We start from the raw sequence: 19,998 nt of genomic DNA on the forward strand, positions 1-19,998 counted from the left end.
GGAGACAAGAAGTGTAAGAACTTTGAGCTTAAGTGTAAGAACTTAAATTGGATAAATTAACAAAGTTATTTGAACTGTTCAGATGATGCAAATTGTTTTTCATTTTGGAAATAAATTAATTTTTTACAAGATCCATAGCTGAGTGTTTACATTATGAAGCTCCAATCTGCTGACGGACAGACTCATTAAATAATAACTATGTGTAATGTGAACAACGCCTCCTCATTGGCTTTTTTTCCATTGCTATTCCTTTCAGAGTAAACAACTGATCTGCCATTTGGGATTCTGTGTGTTTACTTTGTAATTACTCCTGGTGACATTTGCAATCAATACATCCTCTCTAAATGTAGAGACAAACCTCATTTAGCCTTTATTTAATCATGCAGGATAAAATCCCTTGAGGTTAAGACAGGGGTTCTCAAACGTTTTCCCTCGGGGCCCCCCTTCCAGCATTGTGGAACATCCCGTGCCATGTCTATTTCTATGGGCACAAGCACTGTTCATGACATAAACTGTTCACACCCCTCTTGTTGGTGGAGATCATTTTGCAGGTTTAAAGCTTATTTCCTGCAATTCTATACATTTTGTCATGGGGTGCAAATAAACTTTTGCAGATTTAAAGCACATTTTCTTACAATTCTATACATTTTGCCATGTCTAATGTGTATTCATGTGATATTTGAATACAAAATCTATGGGCTAAAAAACCTAAATAACCCCCCCCCCACACACACACACAGTTTGGGAACCACTGGGTTAAGAAACTATTTGAGGGAGACCTGAGACCCAATGTATCAAGCATCTCAGAGTAGGAGTGCTGGTCTAGGATCAGGTTCCCCCTAACCATGTAATATTATTCATTGCGATCTAAAAGGCAGAACTGATCCTAAATCAGCACTTCTACTCTGAGACCTTTGATACATACGACACAAGGAGACACCTTTAACACCTTTTGGTGTTACCAAAGATGTAGTGCTAAAACAGGTTGGTCAATGTTGAAAGACAGTTAAGATTGATGGAAGCTGATGCTTATAACACAGATACTGACACACACACACACACACACACAGTGCTTCAGTGTTGGTAACCTGGAGCGTGATGTGATCAGCAGGTCTCTAATGCGGTTTCCAGTTAGAGAGAAGCAGTCGCTACATTATGAGGTAATTAGACACCACTGGGCTATCTATCCTGTGTGTGTGTGTGTGTGTGTGTGAGCATGTGTGTGTGAGCATGTGTGTGTGTGTCAGCTACAGTTCATTAGACACCACTGTTGCTGGCAAACACAGTAGGAGATACCTCAACAACAGCCTACAGTACAGACACAAACATCAGTGGTGGTTGTTTTCTGTTCTGCAGAGGGTGTTGAGTCTCTCTCTCTCTCAATTCAATTCACTTTTCAATTTCAATTCAATTTAAGGGCTTTATTGGCATGGGAAACGTATGTTAACATTGCCAAAGCAAGTGAAGTAGATAGTAAACAAAAGTGAAATAAACAATATTAACAGTAAACATTACACTCAGAAGTTCCAAAAGAATAAAGACATTTCAAATGTCATATTATGTCTATATACAGTGTTGTAACAATGTACAAATAGTTAAAGTACAAATGGGAAAATAAATCAACATAAATATGGTTTGTATTTACATTTGTCACGTTCGTTCATTGACGGGTCAGACCAAGGCGCAGCGTGATATACGTACATGTTTATTAAATCAAATAAACACAACGACAAAACAACAAACTAGTCCAAGGTAGCACACACAACATACCTTACACGGAACAAGATCCCACAACCCACTAGTGCCAATAGGCTGCCTAAGTATGGTCCCCAATCAGAGACAACGAGCGACAGCTGCCTCTGATTGGGAACCACACCGGCCAACATAGATCCACACATGCTAGATATACAACATAGAATATATACAAACAAATAATACACACACCCTGATTCAACAAATAAGAGTCCCCTGAGACAGGGCGTGACAGTACCCCCCCCCCCCCCCCCCAAAGGTGCAGACTCCGACCGCACTACATAAACATAACAGGGTAGGGGCCGGGTGGGCATTCCGCCTCGGAGGCAGATCTGGCTCGGGGCGTGACGACCTCTCACTCTCCGCCTCCCTGTTGCGCCCCTGGTCTGGTCTAGACCTCGGCGCGTTGCTTCCCCTCTCCTTCCTCCCACGATACGCCAGGCCCTGTCTGGACCCTGGTGTGGGAGACCCAGAACCTGGAGAGGGGCTGACGTCATGGTCTGGACTGGAGCCGCTGACCGGAGCTGGACTGGGCACTGGTGGAGCAGACAGCTCTGGCTCCGGAGTGGAGCCGCTGACCGGAGCTGGATCAGGCACCGGTGGAGCGGACTGCTCTGGCTCCGGAGTGGAGCAGCTGACCGGAGCTGGACTGGCACCGGTGGAGCGGACTGCTCTGGCTCCGGAGTGGAGCAGCTGACCGGTGCCGGACCAGGCACCGGTGGAACGGGCACGGGCCGTGCCGGACTGGACAAACGCACCACTGGTCTGGTGTGAGGAGCATGCACGGGCCGGACCTGACTAGGAACACGTACCACTGGCTTGGTGCGAGGGGCAGGAACGGGCCAGGCCGGACTGGCGACGCGCACCACTGGCTTGGTGCGAGGAGCAGGAACAGGCCGGGCCGGGCTGGCGATGCGCACCACTGGCTTGGTGCGAGGAGCAGGAACAGGCCGGGCTGGCGACGTGCACCACTGGCTTGGTGCGAGGAGCAGGAACAGGCCGGGCCGGGCTGGCGACGCGCACCACTGGCTTGGTGCGAGGAGCAGGAACAGGCCGGGCCGGGCCGGGCTGGTGACGCGCACCACTGGCTTGGTGCGAGGAGCAGGAACAGGCCGGGCCGGGCTGGCGACGCGCACCACTGGCTTGGTGCGAGGAGCAGGAACAGGCCGGGCCGGGCTGGCGACGCGCACCACTGGCTTGGTGCGAGGAGCAGGAACAGGCCGGGCCGGGCTGGAGACGCGCACCACTGGCTTGGTGCGAGGAGCAGGACTGGGTTCCTTTATTAACCCCCGCTCCTTCTGCTGCCTAACCAGCTCCTCTCACCGTGACTCTACTTTTTCCTTCTCCCTTTTAGCCTCCTGTAGCGCCTCCCTCTGACCGAATAACTCCTGCTACCTCTGAGCCAACATCCCCCGTAACATGGTGGCCTCCTCTCCTAACGTGCAGATCCGCCCTTTCACGGCCTCCTGCTGCCTCGTCGTCCACACCGTGTGCCCCCCCAAAAATGTTATTGGGTTGCCTCTCGGGTCTGATCCCTTTCAGGGCCTCCATCTGCCTTGCCAGATCCTCTCTTATCTCTCGCCAAGTCCATCCTCTCTGCTCCTCCTCGGCACGCTGCTTGGTCCTGGTTTGGTGGGATCTTCTGTCACGTTCGTTCATTGACGGGTCAGACCAAGGCACAGCGTGATATACGTACATGTTTATTAAACCAAATAAACACAACGACAAAACAACAAACTAAACTAAACGTGAAGTCCAAGGTAGCACACACAACATACCTTACACAGAACAAGATCCCACAACTAGACTGTGCCAATAGGCTGCTTAAGTATGGTCCCCAATCAGAGACAACGAGCGACAGCTGCCTCTGACTGGGAACCACACCGGCCCACATAGATCCACACATGCTAGATATACAACATAGAATATATAAAAACAAAGAATACACACACCCTGACTCAACATATAAGAGTCCCCTGAGTCAGGGCGTGACAACATTGGTGTTTGCTCTTCACTGTTTGCCCTTTTCTTGTGGCAACAGGTCACACATATTGCTGCTGTTATGGCACACTGTGGTTTTTCACCCAGTAGATTCAGTGAGGGAAAAAAGTATTTGATCCCCTGCTGATTTAATATACGTTTTCCCACTGACAAAGAAATGATCAGTCTATAATTTTAATGGTAGGTTTATTTGAACAGTGAGAGACAGAATAACAACAACAGAAAATCCAGAAAAACACATGTCAAAAATGTTAGAAATTGATTAGCATTTTAATGAGGGAAATAAGTATTTGACCCCCTCTCAATCAGAAAGATTTCTGGCTCCCAGGTGTCTTTTATACAGGTAACGAGCTGAGATTAGGAGCACACTCTTAAAGGGAGTGCTCCTAATCTCAGCTTGTTACCTGTATAAAAGACACCTGTCCACAGAAGCAATCAATCAATCAGATTCCAAACTCTCCACCATGGCCAAGACCAAAAAGCTCTCCAAGGATGTCAGGGACAAGATTGTAGACCTACACAAGGCTGGAATGGGCTACAAGACCATCGCCAATCAGCTTGGTGAGAAGGTGACAACAGTTGGTGCGATTATTCGCAAATGGAAGAAACACAAAAGAACTGTCAATCTCCCTCGGCCTGGGGCTCCATGCAAGATCTCACCTCGTGGAGTTGCAATGATCATGAGAATGGTGAGGAATCAGCCCAGAACTACACGGGAGGATCTTGTCAATGATCTCAAGGCAGCTGGGACCATAGTCACCAAGAAAACAATTGGTAAAACACTACGCCGTGACGGACTGAAATCCTGCAGCACCCACAAGGTCCCCATGCTGAAGAAAGCACATATACAGGCCCGTCTGAAGTTTGCCAAAGAACATCTGAATGATTCAGAGGAGAACTGGGTGAAAGTGTTGTCGTCAGATGAGACCAAAATCGAGCTCTTTGGCATCAACTCAACTCGCCGTGTTTGGAGGAGGAGGAATGCTGCCTATGACCCCAAGAACACCATCCCCATCGTCAAACATGGAGGTGGAAACATTATGCTTAGGGGGTGTTTTTCTGCTAAGGGGACAGGACAACTTCACCGCATCAAAGGGACGATGGACGGGGCCATGTACCGTCAAATCTTGGGTGAGAACCTCCTTCCCTCAGCCAGGGCATTGAAAATGGGTCGTGGATGGGTATTCCAGCATGACAATGACCCAAAACACACGGCCAAGGCAACAAAGGAGTGGCTCAAGAAGAAGCACATTAAGGTCCTGGAGTGGCCTAGCCAGTCTCCAGACCTTAATCCCATAGAAAATCTGTGGAGGGAGCTGAAGGTTTGAGTTGCCAAACGTCAGCCTCGAAACCTTAATTACTTGGAGAAGATCTGCAAAGAGGAGTGGAACAAAATCCCTAATGAGATGTGTGCAAACCTGGTGGCCAACTACAATAAACGTCCGACCTCTGTGATTGCCATCAAGGGTTTTGCCACCAAGTACTAAGTCATGTTTTGCAGAGGGGTCAAATACTTATTTCCCTCATTAAAATGCAAATCAATTTCTAACATTTTTGACATGCGTCTTTCTGGATTTTGTTGTTGTTGTTCTGTCTCTCACTGTTCAAATAAACCTACCATTAAAATTATAGACTGATCATGTCTTTGTCAGTGGGCAAACGTACAAAATCAGCAGGGGATCAAATACTTTTTTCCCTCACTGTAAGGAAGTTTATCAAAATTGGGTTTGTTTTCAAATTCTTTGTGGATCTCTGGGAAATATGTGTCTCTAATATGGTCCTACATTTGGCAGGAGGTTAGGAAGTGCAGCTCAGTTTAACCTCCTTTTGTGGGCAGTGTGCACATAGCCTGTCTTCTCTTGAGAGCCAGGTCTGCCTACGGCGGCCTTTCTCAATAGCAAGGCTATGCTCACTGAGTCTGTACATAGTCAAAGCTTTCCTTAAGTTTGGGTCAGTCACAGTCGTCAGGTATTCTGCCACTGTGTACTCTCTGTTTAGGGCCAAATAGCATTATAGTTTGCTCAGTTTTTTTGTTTGTTCTTTCCAATGTGTCAAGTAATTCTCTTTTTGTTTTCTCATGATTTGGTTGGGTCTAATTGTGTTGTTGTTGTTGTTGTCCTGCGACTCTGTGGGGTCTGTTTGTGTTTGTGAACAGAGCCCCAGGACCAGCTTACTTAGGGGACTCTTCTCCAAGTTCATCTCTCTGTAGGTGATGGCTTTGTTATGGAAGGTTTGGGAATCGCTTCCTTTTAAGTAGTTATAGAATTTAACAGCTCTTTTCTGGATTTTGATTATTAGCGGGTATCGGCTTAATTCTGCTCTGCATGCATTATTTTGTGTTTTTCGTTGTACATATTTTTGCAGAATTCTGCATGCAGAGTCTCAATTTGGTGTTTGTCCCATTTTGTGAAATCTTGGTTGGTGAGCGGACCCCAGACCTCACAACCATAAAGGGCAATGGGTTCTATAACTGATTCAAGTATTTTTAGCCAGATCCTAAATGTTATGTTCCTTTTGATGGCATAGAAGGCCCTTCTTGCCTTGTCTCTCAGATCGTTCACAGCTTTGTGGAAGTTACCTGTGGTGCTGATGTTTAGGCCGAGGTATGTATCGTTTTTTTGTGTGCTCTTGAGCAACAGTGTCTAGATGGAATTTGTATTTGTGGTCCTGGCAACTGGACCTTCCTTGGAACACCATTATTTTTGTCTTACTGAGATTTACTGTCAGGGCCCAGGTCTGACAGAATCTGTGCAGAAGATCTAGGTGCTGCTGTAGGCCCTCCGTGGTTGGTGACAGAAGCACCAGATCATCAGCAAACAGTAGACATTTTACTTCAGATTCTAGTAGGGTGAGGCCGGGTGCTGCAGACTGTTCTAGTGCCCTCGCCAATTCGTTGATATATATGTCGAAGAGGGTGGGGCTTAAACTGCATCCCTGTCTCACCCCACGGCCATGTGGAAAGAAATGTGTGTGTTTTTTGCCAATTTTAACCGCACACTTGTTGTTTGTGTACATGGATTTTATAATGTTGTATGTTTTTCCCCCAACCCCACTTTTCATCAATTTGTATAGCAGACCCTCATGCCAAATTGAGTCAAAAGCTTTTTTTGAAATCAACAAAGTATGAGAAGACTTTGCCTTTGTTTTGGTTTGTTTGTTTATCAATTAGGGTATTTAGGGTTAATACGTGGTCTGTCGTACGGTAATGTGGTGAAAAGCCAATTTGACATTTTCTCAATACATTGTTTTCACTGAGGAAATGAACTAATCTGCAGTTAATGATAATGCAGAGGATTTTCCCAAAGTTGCTGTTGACGCATATCCCACGGTAGTTATTGGGGTCAAATTTGTCTCCACTTTTGTGGATTGGGGTGATCAGTCCTTGGTTCCAAATATTGGGGAAGATGTCAGAGCTAAGGATGATGTTAAAGAGTTTAAGTATAGCCAATTGGAATTTGTGGTCTGTATATTTTATAATTTCATTGAGGATACCATCAACACCACAGACCTTTTTGGGTTGGAGGGTTTTGTATTTTGTCCTGTAGTTCATTCAATGTAATTGGAGAATCCAGTGGGTTCTGGTAGTCTTTAATAGTTGATTCTAAGATTTGCATTTGATCATGTATATTTTTTTGCTGTTTGTTCTTTGTTATAGGGCCACAAAGATTGGAGAAGTGGTTTACCCATACATCTCCGTTTTGGATAGATAGCTCTTCGTGTTGTTGTTTGTTTAGTGTTTTCCAATTTTCCCAGAAGTGGTTAGAGTCTATGGATTCTTCAATTACATTGAGCTGATTTCTGACATGCTGTTCCTTCTTTTTACGTAGTGTATTACTGTATTGTTTTAGTGATTGACCATAGTAAAGGCTTAGGTTTTCTGGGTCTCTATGTGTTTGTTTGGATAGGTTTCTCAATGTCTTTCTTAGGTTTTTGCATTCTTCATCAAACCATTTGTCACTGTTGTTAGTTTTCTTCGGTTTTCTGTTCGAAATTTTAAGATTTGATAGGGAAGCTGAGAGGTCAAATATACTGTTTAGGTTTTGTACCGCTAAGTTTACACCTTCACTATTACAGTGGACCGTTTTGTCCAGGAGTCCCCTCGAAGCCTACCATTGACTATGTACATACCCAGTGTGCGACAGAGCTGCAGGAGTTGTGACCCGTTTTTGTTGGTTATGTTGTCATAGTTGTGCCTAGGGGGGCATATGGGGGAGGGAATGCTGTCACCTCCAGGTAGGTGTTTGTCCCCCCCCCTCCCCCCCCCCCCCCCCCCCCTCCCTCTCTCTCTCTCTCTCTCTCTCTGTCTCTCTCTCTGTCTCTCTCTCTCTCTGTCTCTCTCTCTCTGTCTCTCTCTCTCTTTTTCTCTCTCCATGCAACGGATCTAACCATCTCTTTCTTCCTCTGTCTAGCTCTATTCTGTCTTGCCAGTCCTGTGTTCCCAGAGACACACTGTAGACATAGATAGAGTGATCAGTGTACTGAGAGTAAGTTCTTTATGCTATGATGCTCAATATTTCTCAAAACTGTCTGAACAGACTTACAATGCACATACACACACAGGCACACACTCTAGGCAGCAGTAGCGGGGCTTTGATTCACAGAGCAGCTTATGAATTTGGATAGCCCCTTCAACCTTATCCTTGACTGTCACCTGGTCACTTACTTAAAAAGTTTGGACCTTTGAGTTTCTCCCTTTGCGGAACTTCGACTGTGATTACACAGACAGCGATCGGTATGGTAGCACACAGACACGAGCAGTGGGAACTGGTCATGTTCTCTCGCCTGGAGTGTACAGCTATGATGTCACAGACAGGCAAATCATATGGTACAAGGCTTGAAAAGGTCAAGCTTGTCAGATCTCCACTAAACAGCTCTGAATAAACACATTATCCCCCTATGCACATAAACACTCATGTACGCAGAAAGGTTCTTAAAGTAATGAGTTTGTCCTATTTTGAAGCTCACGCTGTGGCTTGTATATGTTGAGTATAGAGGTGGGTGTGTGAAGAGTTAAAGCCACATTTATACCAAAACTGATCCTAACTTTTACACTTTTAAATGTCAGTGCTGGGCTCAATTAATTATTTGAAAAAAAAAAGGATAAAAATAAAGAGAAGCTATTTCCCTCACAAACAGTAAATACCCACGGATAACACAGTGCCACCGACGAGGCCCACTACCAAGGACTGTGGCCTCTCCTTCTTCGTGGTTGACGTGAGTAAGACATTTAAGCATGTTAACCCCGCAAGGCTGCCGGCCCAGATAGCATCCCTAGCCGGGTCCTCAGAGCATGTGCAGACCAGCTGGCTGGTGTGTTTAATGACATATTCAATCTCTCCTTTTCCCAGTCTGCTGTTCCCACATGCTTCAAGATGGCCACCATTGTTCCTGTACCCAAGAAAGCAAAGGTAACTGAACTAAATGACTATCGCCCCATAGCACTCACCTCTGTCATCATGAAGTGCTTTGAGAGACTAGTCAAGGATCATCTCACCTCTACCTTACCTGTCACCCTAGACCAACTTCAATTTGCTTACCGCCCCAATAGATCCACAGACGATGCAATCGCCATCACACTGCACACTGCCCTATCCCATCTGGACAAGAGGAATACCTATGTAAGAATGCTGTTCATTGACTATAGCTCAGCATTCAACACCATAGTACCCTCCAAGCTCTTCATTTAGCTCGAGGCCCTGGGTCTGAACCCCTCCCTGTGCAACTGGGTCCTGGACTTCCTGACGGGCTGCCCCCAGGTGGTGAAGGTAGGAAACAACATCTCCACTTCGCTGATCCTCAACACTGGGGCCCGACAAGGGTGCGTGCTCAGACCCCTACTGTACTCTCTGTTCACCCATGACTGCATGGCCAAGCACGCCTCCAAACCAATCATCAAGTTTGCAGACGACACAACAGTAGTAGGCTTGATTACCAACAATGACGAGACCGCCTACAGGGAGGAGGTGAGGACTCTGGGAGTGTGGTGCCAGGAAAATAACCTCTCACTCAACATCAACAAAACAAAGGAGATGATCGTGGACTTCAGGAAACAGCAGAGGGTGCACCCCCCTATCCACATCGACGGGACCGCAGTGGAGAAGGTGGAAAGCTTCAAGTTCCTTGGCGTACACATCACTGACAAACTGAAATGGTCCACCCACGCAGACAGTGTGGTGAAGAAGGCGCAACAGAGCCTCTTCAACCTCAGGAGGCTGAAGAAATGTGGCTTGGCACCTAAAACCCTCACAAACTTTTACAGATGCACAATTGAGAGCATCCTGTCAGGCTGTATCACCGCCTGGTACGGCAACTGCACCGCCCGCAACTGCAGGGCTCTCCAGAGGGTGGTGCGGTCTGCCGAACGCATTACCGGGGTCAAACTACCCACCCTCCAAGACACCTACAGCACCCGATGTCACAGGAAGGCCAAAAAGATCATCAAGGACATCAACCACCCGAGCCACTGCCTGTTCACCACGCTATCATCCAGAAGGCGAGGTCAGTACAGGTGCATCAAAGCTGGGACCGAGAGAAGGAAAAACAGCTTATATCTCAAGGCCATCAGACTGTTAAATAGCCATCACTAGCACATTAGAGGCTGCTGCTGCCTATTGAAATCACAGGCCACTTTATGAAATGGAACACTAGTCACTTTGATAATGTTTACATATCTTGCACTACTCATCTCATATGTATATACTGTACTCTATTCTATAATATTCTACTGTATCTTAGTCCATGCCGCTCTGTCATTGCTTGTCCATATATGTATATATTCTTAACTTCCATTCCTTACTAGATTTGTGTGTATAGGGTATATGTTGTGAAATTAGTAGATATTACTTGTTAGATATTACTGCACTGTCGGAGCTGGAAGCACAAGCATTTCGCTACACCTGCAATAACATCTGCAAAACACGTGTATGTGACAAATAAAATGTGATTTGATTTGATTTGAAAGGGACTCATTGGACTTTAGAAGCCTCTGAAGTGTGTGTGTGTGTGTGTGTGTGTGTGTGTGTGTGTGTGTGTGTGTGTGTGTGTGTGTGTGTGTGTGTGTGTGTGTGTGGACGTGTTTAACTATACTTGTGGGGACCAGAAGTCCCCACAAGAATAGTAAACCAAGACAAATTTGACAAACTGGGGACATTTTGTTGGTCCCCACAAGGTCAAAGGCTACTTCTAGGGGGTTTAAGGTTCAGGTTAGAATTAGTGTTAGGGTTAGGAGATAAGGTTAGTTTTAGGGTTAGGGTTAGGAACTAGGGTTAGGGTTAAGGTTAGGTTTTTGGGTTAAGGTTAGGGTTAGGGTATGAGTTAGGGTTAGGTTTGGGGTTAGGGTTTAGGGAAAATAGGATTTTGAATAGGACTAAATTGTATGTCCCCACAAGGTTAGCTGCGCAAGACTGTGTGTGTGTGTGTGTGCATGCGTGCATGCATGCGTGTTCGCTCACCTCTCTCCACTGCTTGGTCTCCACTCCTTGGGTGTAGAGCACACATACTGAGAGAGAGAGAGAGAGAGAGAGAGAGAGAGAGAGAGAGGTGAGATTGAGAGGTGAAATTGAGAGAGGTGAGATTGAGAGAGAGGGGGATAGAGAGAGGTGAGATTGAGAAAGCGAGAGGGATACAGAGTGATATAGAGATTGTGAAAGAGAAAGAGATACATTCAGGGCAGAAAGACAATCAGAAAAAGGCAGACAGATATAGATGCTGGCAAATTGAACAGCGCAGATCAATACAAAAGCTTTAGCTACAGAACACTGAGCAAACAACAAACTGAGGCTAAAGGCAAAGCTAACATCTAGTCCTAAAATCAACTATCATGCAGGGACAGAGAGGGAGGGAAAGCGGAGGGAGTGGGGGGAGGTGGAGGGAGTGGGGAGAGGTGGAGGTGGGGATGGACGGACAGAGGTAGGGAGAGAGGGAGTAAGAAAGAGGAGGGAGGGAGGGACGCATGGAGGGAGGGAAGGAGGGACAGAGGCATGAATGGACAGATAGACGGAGAGACAGACGGACAGAGGAAGGAAGGTAGAGAGGGAAGGAGCACATAAAAGGTTGACTCACATGGGTCAGATTTGGAGAATGTGTCTTTATCTAGAAGATTCCTGAAAGACAAAAGGAAAGAGGAAAACTGTCAAGCATTATCAACTTCATAACCTTATCGAAATATATCAGAGACCAAATCAGAGACCAATTCATTAATTTGTTCTGTGCTTCAGTTATTGCATGAGTCATTGCACAGGCAATAATGGCTTTCAGAGTTGCCCCTGAGATCTATTAAGTTAACCATAGAGGTCCTGACTCAGTACCTATTCATATCATCCAACAGCTGTAGTGGCTGCAGTGTTAATTTCATCAACTAAAATAGTGAAAAATATTCATCAAACATCTATACCCAGATTGATTATACCAACAATTTTTTTATTTATTTGGGTTGACGAAAACGAGACGAGACTAAATTATCTTTGTGACCACAATCTGACTAGTAAGTGGACTGGATAAGAGTTGTTGGAGAGATTGAGATCTTTTCAGTGTTATTTGCAATCTGGAGGCACATGCCATGGTTACTCTCCCGGTGGGTAAAAGCTCCCGGTAGAAAAAGGGAAGATGTTTGGAGCCACTTTTCTTATCGTGTAGATTCAAACAAGACCGAATGCAATGTTTCCACGAGAGAAGGCAGTGTTTACTCCCACACTTTGACCAGGAGAAATACTACCGACCTCAAGAGAAATCTGAAAGTGCTAAAAACAGATTGATAATGCTAGCTAGTAGTTTGCTGCAGACCACTAATTTTGACGCAACTTTGATTACAATATAGCTACCATATGTCAAGGGGCAGGTCGTCCAGACTGCAACCATTTAGTATTTTGCAACCCTTTGACCTGACTGTGCAAGTTAAATTTGTAATTGGTTGTGTGCAAGTTGAAAATTCATTACATGGTCACTTCACTCAAAAGTTTCAAAACGTCCTCCTAATGAGCATTATCCTCATGATTCCTGTAATGAAAGTGTCTGCCTGCCCCTGGGCCTGTTTCGCTGGGGACTGTTCCGCTGGCAAGTGGCCCCTGCTGCGATGAGCGAGCCACTTGATGTGTGCTCTGGGAGAGAGACAAAAGGCTTCTGATTGTTTAACGTTTAAAAATCAAATTTGCGGGAAACACATAGCTTTGGAAGCAACTACTCTTGTTCTCAGCTTTCTGTGAGTATTCATTTTACTTCTCATCTCTTAATATTGAGCTAAATAGCAACTATTTTACAACCAAGATATTATATATGGCTTTAAGATATGAAGTGCACGAAATAAGCAATTGCACAACAGCCTTTGCGAGTGCATAGGGTAGCAGGGCTACAACTGCAAAGTTTGTTTTAGGACATTACATTTACTGTTAGATTAAAACATGACTAGGGCTGTGGCAGGCATGACATTTTGTCAGCTGGTGATTGTCAAGTAAATAACTGCAGGTCTCATGGCAATTGACCAAATTAACATAAACACGTTTAGCATCTCCTGGCTTCCACACATAGCCTACAAGCCAATGATGCAGACCTTTGGAACATCTACATTTTAAAAGTATAATAAATCCATTTAATATGGCCTACACCATCACAATAAATCCATTATTTATTTCAGACAGGTCTAAAGAAACATGATATGAAGAAAATGTAGTCTATTTCAGAATAGCATGCTCTGAGTTGCCCTTATGCTAGGCCCTGGTATGGCTATTCCATATGGCTGTGGGCTACACTAGTTCATTTAGCAGACAAGATTTGTTTAGAATTCCGAGGCATTATTTTATATTATTTTATAGTATGAAGAATACAATTGAACATAGCTGAATAAAATAGAAAGGATATTTTCTCCAAACGATTTCCGAGGGAGTGCGCACATGTGGCTATTCTGTATTGACCCAATGCCTGCAACCCAGGAATATTGTATTGAATTGACCGGTTAACAAAGAAACAGGTCCTCCAATATGCTTAATTTAGAGTTATTAATGCAATTTTTATTGTGATACAAACATTAGGCTATATGTTATGATTTTCTATACATTCTAAGGCTACATAATGTTGCATGAAAGGTATGAGCTCTGCTCTGTTTCTTGTACAGGCTGCACACACATCAGTCTCTCATTCACAATTTGACAAGCACTTTATAAAATTCTCACCATCAGACTATTCTTAATTTAATCTGGTATTTACATATAGCCTACTAATATATGTGTGGAATTATTTTTTATTAGAATGGCCCACGAAAAAAAACATGTCATCGAATAGCAAATGCAGGTTGTGCAGTTATGTTTTTAATATGCAAGCATAGGCGGCGCATCCATAAGGCTAGGGGAAGCTACGTTTAAATAAAATCATTAAAAATTGGCTACTAAAGCATGATTTGGCCACAGAAGATATTTAGCTTATTTAAAAAAATTAAAGTTGTGGATTGTTTTAAACCACATTGACTATAGTTGGAAGGAAATGCAGCGCGCGCAATTTTGGTAGATTATTGCTGAGTTGCAACTGTCTGTGAAAAGAGGCCAAGCCAGGCATATCGCAATATTTAAAATACAATTGCGGGAAAACATAGTTTGGAAAGCAAATGGTTATTGCTTTAAAGAGAAGACAATGAAAGGGCTAATCTATCTTTTAGTTATCAAAATTCTCAACTTAGTCGAGCGAACAACAGTATAGCCTATCTTATTGGCACCAGCGGAGAGCATCGGCAATATCCCCGGGGAGTGCGCACTACGCATGTTCACTATTTATCATTGTTGGGTCAGCGCTACATAAAAGTTTGTTTTTGGACAATAATTTCCTCCTCCAGTTTAGATGGACGTCATATTATATTTGGGTCTCCCCTTCTCATAGGTCTATTATATGGACAACTATTGCTATTTTTGTCACTGTCAGCAGAGTAGGCTACCCTTTAATTTGTCCTATGAAAAAATATTATTCTAATGTCTCCAGTCATATATAAAGTGTAGTAAAATTGCATGGAATATGTTTATAAAAGACCACATTTCCCTATGCAAAGAAAGAAGAAACTACTCTACGCTATATGCGCTCAGCCATGCATTGAACAGTCTTTTTTTGCAAACAATGATTGAGTTTGAGGATATTATTATCCTAAATTATGACTATCCAATCTACTCATCACATTACTAATAGTAGGCTAACTTACACAAGTCTGCAAATGTGATTATGCATGTAGGCCTAATGCTTTATTATAAAGGTGCATTTTTATGGTGAACATTTTCTTTCCCGACCTTGAAATTCACGAGCTGCCTATGTACAGTGAGGGAAAAAGTATTTGATCCCCTGCTGATTTTGTACGTTTGCCCACTGACAAAGATATGATCAGTCTATAATTTTAATGGTAGGTTTATTTGAACATTGAGAGACAGAATAACAACAACAAAAATCCAGAAAAACGCATGTAAAAAATGTTATAAATTGATTTGCATTTTAATGAGGGAAATAAGTATTTGACCCCTCTGCAAAACATTACTTAGTACTTGGTGGCAAAACCCTTGTTGGCAATCAGAGGTCAGACGTTTCTTGTAGTTGGCCACCAGGTTTGCACACATCTCAGGAGGGATTTTGTCCCACTCCTCTTTGCAGATCTTCTCCAGGTCATTAAGGTTTCGAGGCTGACATTTGGCAACTCGAACCTTCAGCTCCCTCCACAGATTTTCTATGGGATTAAGGTCTGGAGACTGGCTAGGCCACTCCAGGACCTTAATGTGCTTCTTCTTGAGCCACTCCTTTGTTGCCTTGGCCGTTTGTTTTGGGTCATTGTCATGCTGGAATACCCATTTTCAATGCCCTGGCTGAGGGAAGGAGGTTCTCACCCAAGATTTGACCGTCCATCGTCCCTTTGATGCGGTGAAGTTGTCCTGACCCCTTAGCAGAAAAACACCCCCAAAGCATAATGTTTCCACCTCCATGTTTGACGGTGGGGATGGTGTTCTTGGGGTCATAGGCAGCATTCCTCCTCCTCCAAACACGGCGAGTTGAGTTGATGCCAAAGAGCTCGATTTTGGTCTCATCTGACCACAACACTTTCACCCAATTCTCCTCTGAATCATTCAGATGTTCATTGGCAAACTTCAGACGGTCCTGTATATGTGCTTTCTTGAGCAGGGGGACCTTGCGGGCGCAGCAGGATTTCAGTCCTTCATGGCGTAGTGTGTTACCAATTGTTTTCTTGGTGACTATGGTCCCAGCTGCCTTAAGATCATTGACAAGATCCTCCCGTGTAGTTCTGGGCTGATTCCTCACCGTTCTCATGATCATTGCAACTCCACGAGGTGAGATCTTGCATGGAGCCCCAGACCAAGGGAGATTGACAGTTCTTTTGTGTTTCTTCCATTTGCGAATAATCGCACCAACTGTTGTCACCTTCTCACCAAGCTGATTGGCGATGGTCTTGTATCCCATTCCAGCCTTGTGTAGGTCTACAATCTTGTCCCTGACATCCTTGGAGAGCTCTTTGGTCTTGGCCATGGTTGAGAGTTTGGAATCTGATTGATTGATTGCTTCTCTGTACAGGTGTCTTAAACAGGTAACAAGATGAGATTAGGAGCACTCCCTTTAAGAGTGTGCTCCTAATCTCAGCTCGTTACCTGTATAAAAGACACCTGGGAGCCAGAAATCTTTCTGATTGAGAGGGGGTCAAATACTTATTTCCCTCATTAAAATGCAAATCAATTTCTAACATTTTTGACATGCGTTTTTCTGGATTTTTTGTTGTTGTTATTCTGTCTCTCACTGTTCAAATAAACCTACCATTAAAATTATAGACTGATCATTTCTTTGTCAGTGGGTAAACGTACAAAATCAGCAGGGGATCAAATACTTTTTTCCCTCACTGTATGCCAGTTAGGCTACACCAGTTGTAAAGCAGATTAATGTGCTTAATTTTAAGAATTGAGCAATAAATATAGCAGCATGAGAAAGCTGAGATCCTCTTTTAAATAGTGGTCAGTCAATACTCTGTTTTCGCACGTGATTGCGCATTGACTGGGTTTATAAGAACACATGTTTCACTAGGCTCTGTAGGCTATGGGTTCTCTAACCGTGTTCCAGGGGTCCTAGACCTATAGGCTACTTTTGGAGTTATTTGGCCACTTTAGTTGTGATACAAACCTTACATATACAGTGGCTTGCAAAAGTGTTCACCCCCCTTGGCATTTTTCCTATTTTGCTGCCTTACAACCTGGAAATAAAATTGATTGTTGGGGGGTTTGTATCATTTGATTTACACAACATGCCTACCACTTTGAAGATACAAAATATTTTTTATTGTGAAACAATTTAGAAATAAGACAAAAAAACAGAAAACTTGAGCGTGCATAACTATTCACCCCCCCAAAGTCAATACTTTGTAGAGCCACCTTTTGCAGCAACTACAGCTGCAAGTATCTTGGGGTATGTCTCTATAAGCTTGGCACATCTAGCCACTGGGATTTTTGCCCATTCTTCAAGGTAAAACTGCTCCAGCTCCTTCAAGTTGGATGGGTTCCGCGGGTGTACAGCAATCTTTAAATCATAACACAGATTCTCAATTGGATTGAGGTCTGGGCTTTGACTAGGCCATTCCAAGACATTTAAATGTTTCCCCTTAAACCACTCGAGTGTTGCTTTAGCAGTATGCTTAGAGTCATTGTCCTGCTGGAAGGTGAACCTCCATCCCAGTCGCAAATCTCTGGAAGACTGAAACAGGTTTCCCTCAAGAATATCCCCGTATTTAGCGCCATCCATCATTCCTTGAATTATGACCAGTTTCCCAGTGCCTGCCGATGAAAAACATCCCCACAGCATGATGCTGCCACCACCATGCTTCACTGTGGGGATGGTGTTCTCGGGGTAATGAGAGGTATTGGGTTTGCGCCAGACATAGCGTTTTCCTTGATAGCCAAAAACCTCAATGTTAGTCTCATCTGACCAGAGTAACTTCTTCCATATTTTCGGGAGTCTCCAACATGCCTTTTGGAAAACACCAAACGTTTTTGCTTATTTCTTTCTTAAAGCAATGGCTTTTTTCTGGCCACTCCTCCGTAAAGCCCAGCTCGATGGAGTGTATGGCTTAAAGTGATGGACAGCTCCTTCAGGGTTATCTTTGGTCTCTTTGTTGCCTCTCTGATTAATGCCCTCCTAGCCTAGTCCATGAGTTTTGGTGGGCGGCCCTCTCTTGGCAGGTTTGTTGTGGTGCCATATTCTTTCCATTTTTAATAATGGATTTAATGGTGCTCTGTGGGATGTTCAAAGTTTTGGTTATTGTTTTTTTATAACCCAACCCTGATCTGTACTTCTCCACAACTTTGTCCCTGACCTGTTTGGAGAGCTCCTTGGTCTTCATGGTGCTGCGTGCTTGGTGGTGCCCCTTGCTTAGTGGTGTTGCAGACTCTGGGGCCTTTGTATATATACTGAGATCACGTGACAGATCATGTGACACTTAGATTGCACACAGGTGGACTTTATTTAACTAATTATGTGACTTCTGAAGGTAATTGGTTGCATCAGATCTTATTTAGGGGCTTCATAGCAAAGGGGGTGAATACATATGCACACACCACTGTTCCGTTATTTATTTTTTAGAATTTTTTGAAACAAGTAATTTTTTTAATTTCACTTCACCAATTTTGACTATTTTGTGTATGCCCATTACATGAAATTAAAATAAAAATCTATTTAAATTACAGGTTGTAATGTATCTGCGATAACATTTGAAAATCTGTGTACACATCCAATAAACTTTGACTTGATTTTAATATGTAATGAAATGTATTTGCTTTTAGTATTCCATTCTCAGACCTTTCTTAATAGTATATTCCTATAACTCTTTAAGTCTTGTTTACACATAGCTATTTATCTTATGGAGTTAGATAATATACACTTTGAAAGGCTTTGTTAATATTATTTACATATTCTTATTACTGGTCACATGTAAGGTATATATAACATACATACTGCATATAAAATATTCCAGAACTACACAGTCATGCCTTCAGTGGATTAAGATCACACTACATGGACTCATCAATGCTAGATGAGCAATTCTTCAGTTTTTCTTGTCAGCTGTGTACTGCTTCATACAAACTGATAACTATATACAGTGGGGAGAACAAGTATTTGATACACTGCTGATTTTGCAGGTTTTCCTACTTACAAAGCATGTAGAGGTCTGTAATTTTTTATCAAAGGTACACTTCAACTGTGAGAGACGGAATCTAAAACAAAAATTTAGAAAATCACATTGTATGATTTTTAAGTAATTAATTAGCATTTTATTGCATGACATAAGTATTTGATACATCAGAAAAACAGAACTTAATATTTCGTACAGAAACCTTTGTTTGCAATTACAGAGATCATACGTTTCCTGTAGGTCTTGACCAGGTTTGCACACACTGCAGCAGGGATTTTGGCCCACTCCTCCATACAGACCTTCTCCAGATCCTTCAGGTTTCGGGGCTGTCGCTGGGCAATACAGACTTTCAGCTCCCTCCAAAGATGTTCTATTGGGTTCAGGTCTGGAGACTGGCTAGGCCACTCCAGGACCATGAGATGCTTCTTACGGAGCCACTCCTTAGTTGTACTCATCCTTCTTCTTCCTCCAAACACGGCGAGTGGAGTTTAGACCAAAAAGCTCTATTTTTGTCTCATCAGACCACATGACCTTCTCCCATTCCTCCTCTGGATCATCCAGATGGTCATTGGCAAACTTCAGACGGGCCTGGACATGTGCTGGCTTGAGCAGGGGGACCTTGCGTGCGCTGCAGGATTTTAATCCATGACGGTGTAGTGTGTTACTAATGGTTTTCTTTGAGACTGTGGTCCCAGCTCTCTTCAGGTCATTGACCAGGTCCTGCCGTGTAGTTCTGGGCTGATCCCTCACCTTCCTCATGATCATTGATGCCCCACGAGGTGAGATCTTGCATGGAGCCCCAGACCGAGGGTGATTGACCGTCATCTTGAACCTCTTCCATTTTCTAATAATTGCGCCAACAATTGTTGACTTCTCACCAAGCTGCTTGCCTATTGTCCTGTAGCCCATCCCAGCCTTGTGCAGGTCTACAATTTTATCCCTGATGTCCTTACACAGCTCTCTGATCTTGGCCATTGTGGAGAGGTTGGAGTTTGTTTGATTGAGTTTGTGGACAGGTGTCTTTTATACAGGTAACGAGTGGAGAACAGGAGGGCTTCTTAAAGAAAAACTAACAGGTCTGTGAGAGCCGGAATTCTTACTGG

The 19,998-nt window shown here is 43.8% G+C and overlaps 1 protein-coding gene across 3 annotated transcripts in view; it reads right to left on the minus strand.

The window, feature by feature from the left end:
• Positions 1-19,998, minus strand: part of LOC311133774 (copine-5) — a gene marked incomplete at both ends in the record, with an annotated part of 271,494 nt that overhangs the window by 191,028 nt on the left and 60,468 nt on the right. For all 3 annotated transcript variants that reach the window (XM_084167331.1, XM_084167329.1, XM_084167330.1), the window contains 2 exons: positions 11,205-11,251; positions 11,815-11,855. In XM_084167331.1, coding sequence (XP_084023457.1) covers positions 11,205-11,251; positions 11,815-11,855 — 88 coding nt within the window. The remainder of the gene's footprint in view (positions 1-11,204; positions 11,252-11,814; positions 11,856-19,998) is intronic.

The sequence above is a fragment of the Coregonus lavaretus genome (genome assembly GCF_964263955.1).
Source record: "Coregonus lavaretus genome assembly, chromosome: 8".
In the NCBI taxonomy this organism is placed as follows: Eukaryota; Metazoa; Chordata; class Actinopteri; order Salmoniformes; family Salmonidae; genus Coregonus; species Coregonus lavaretus.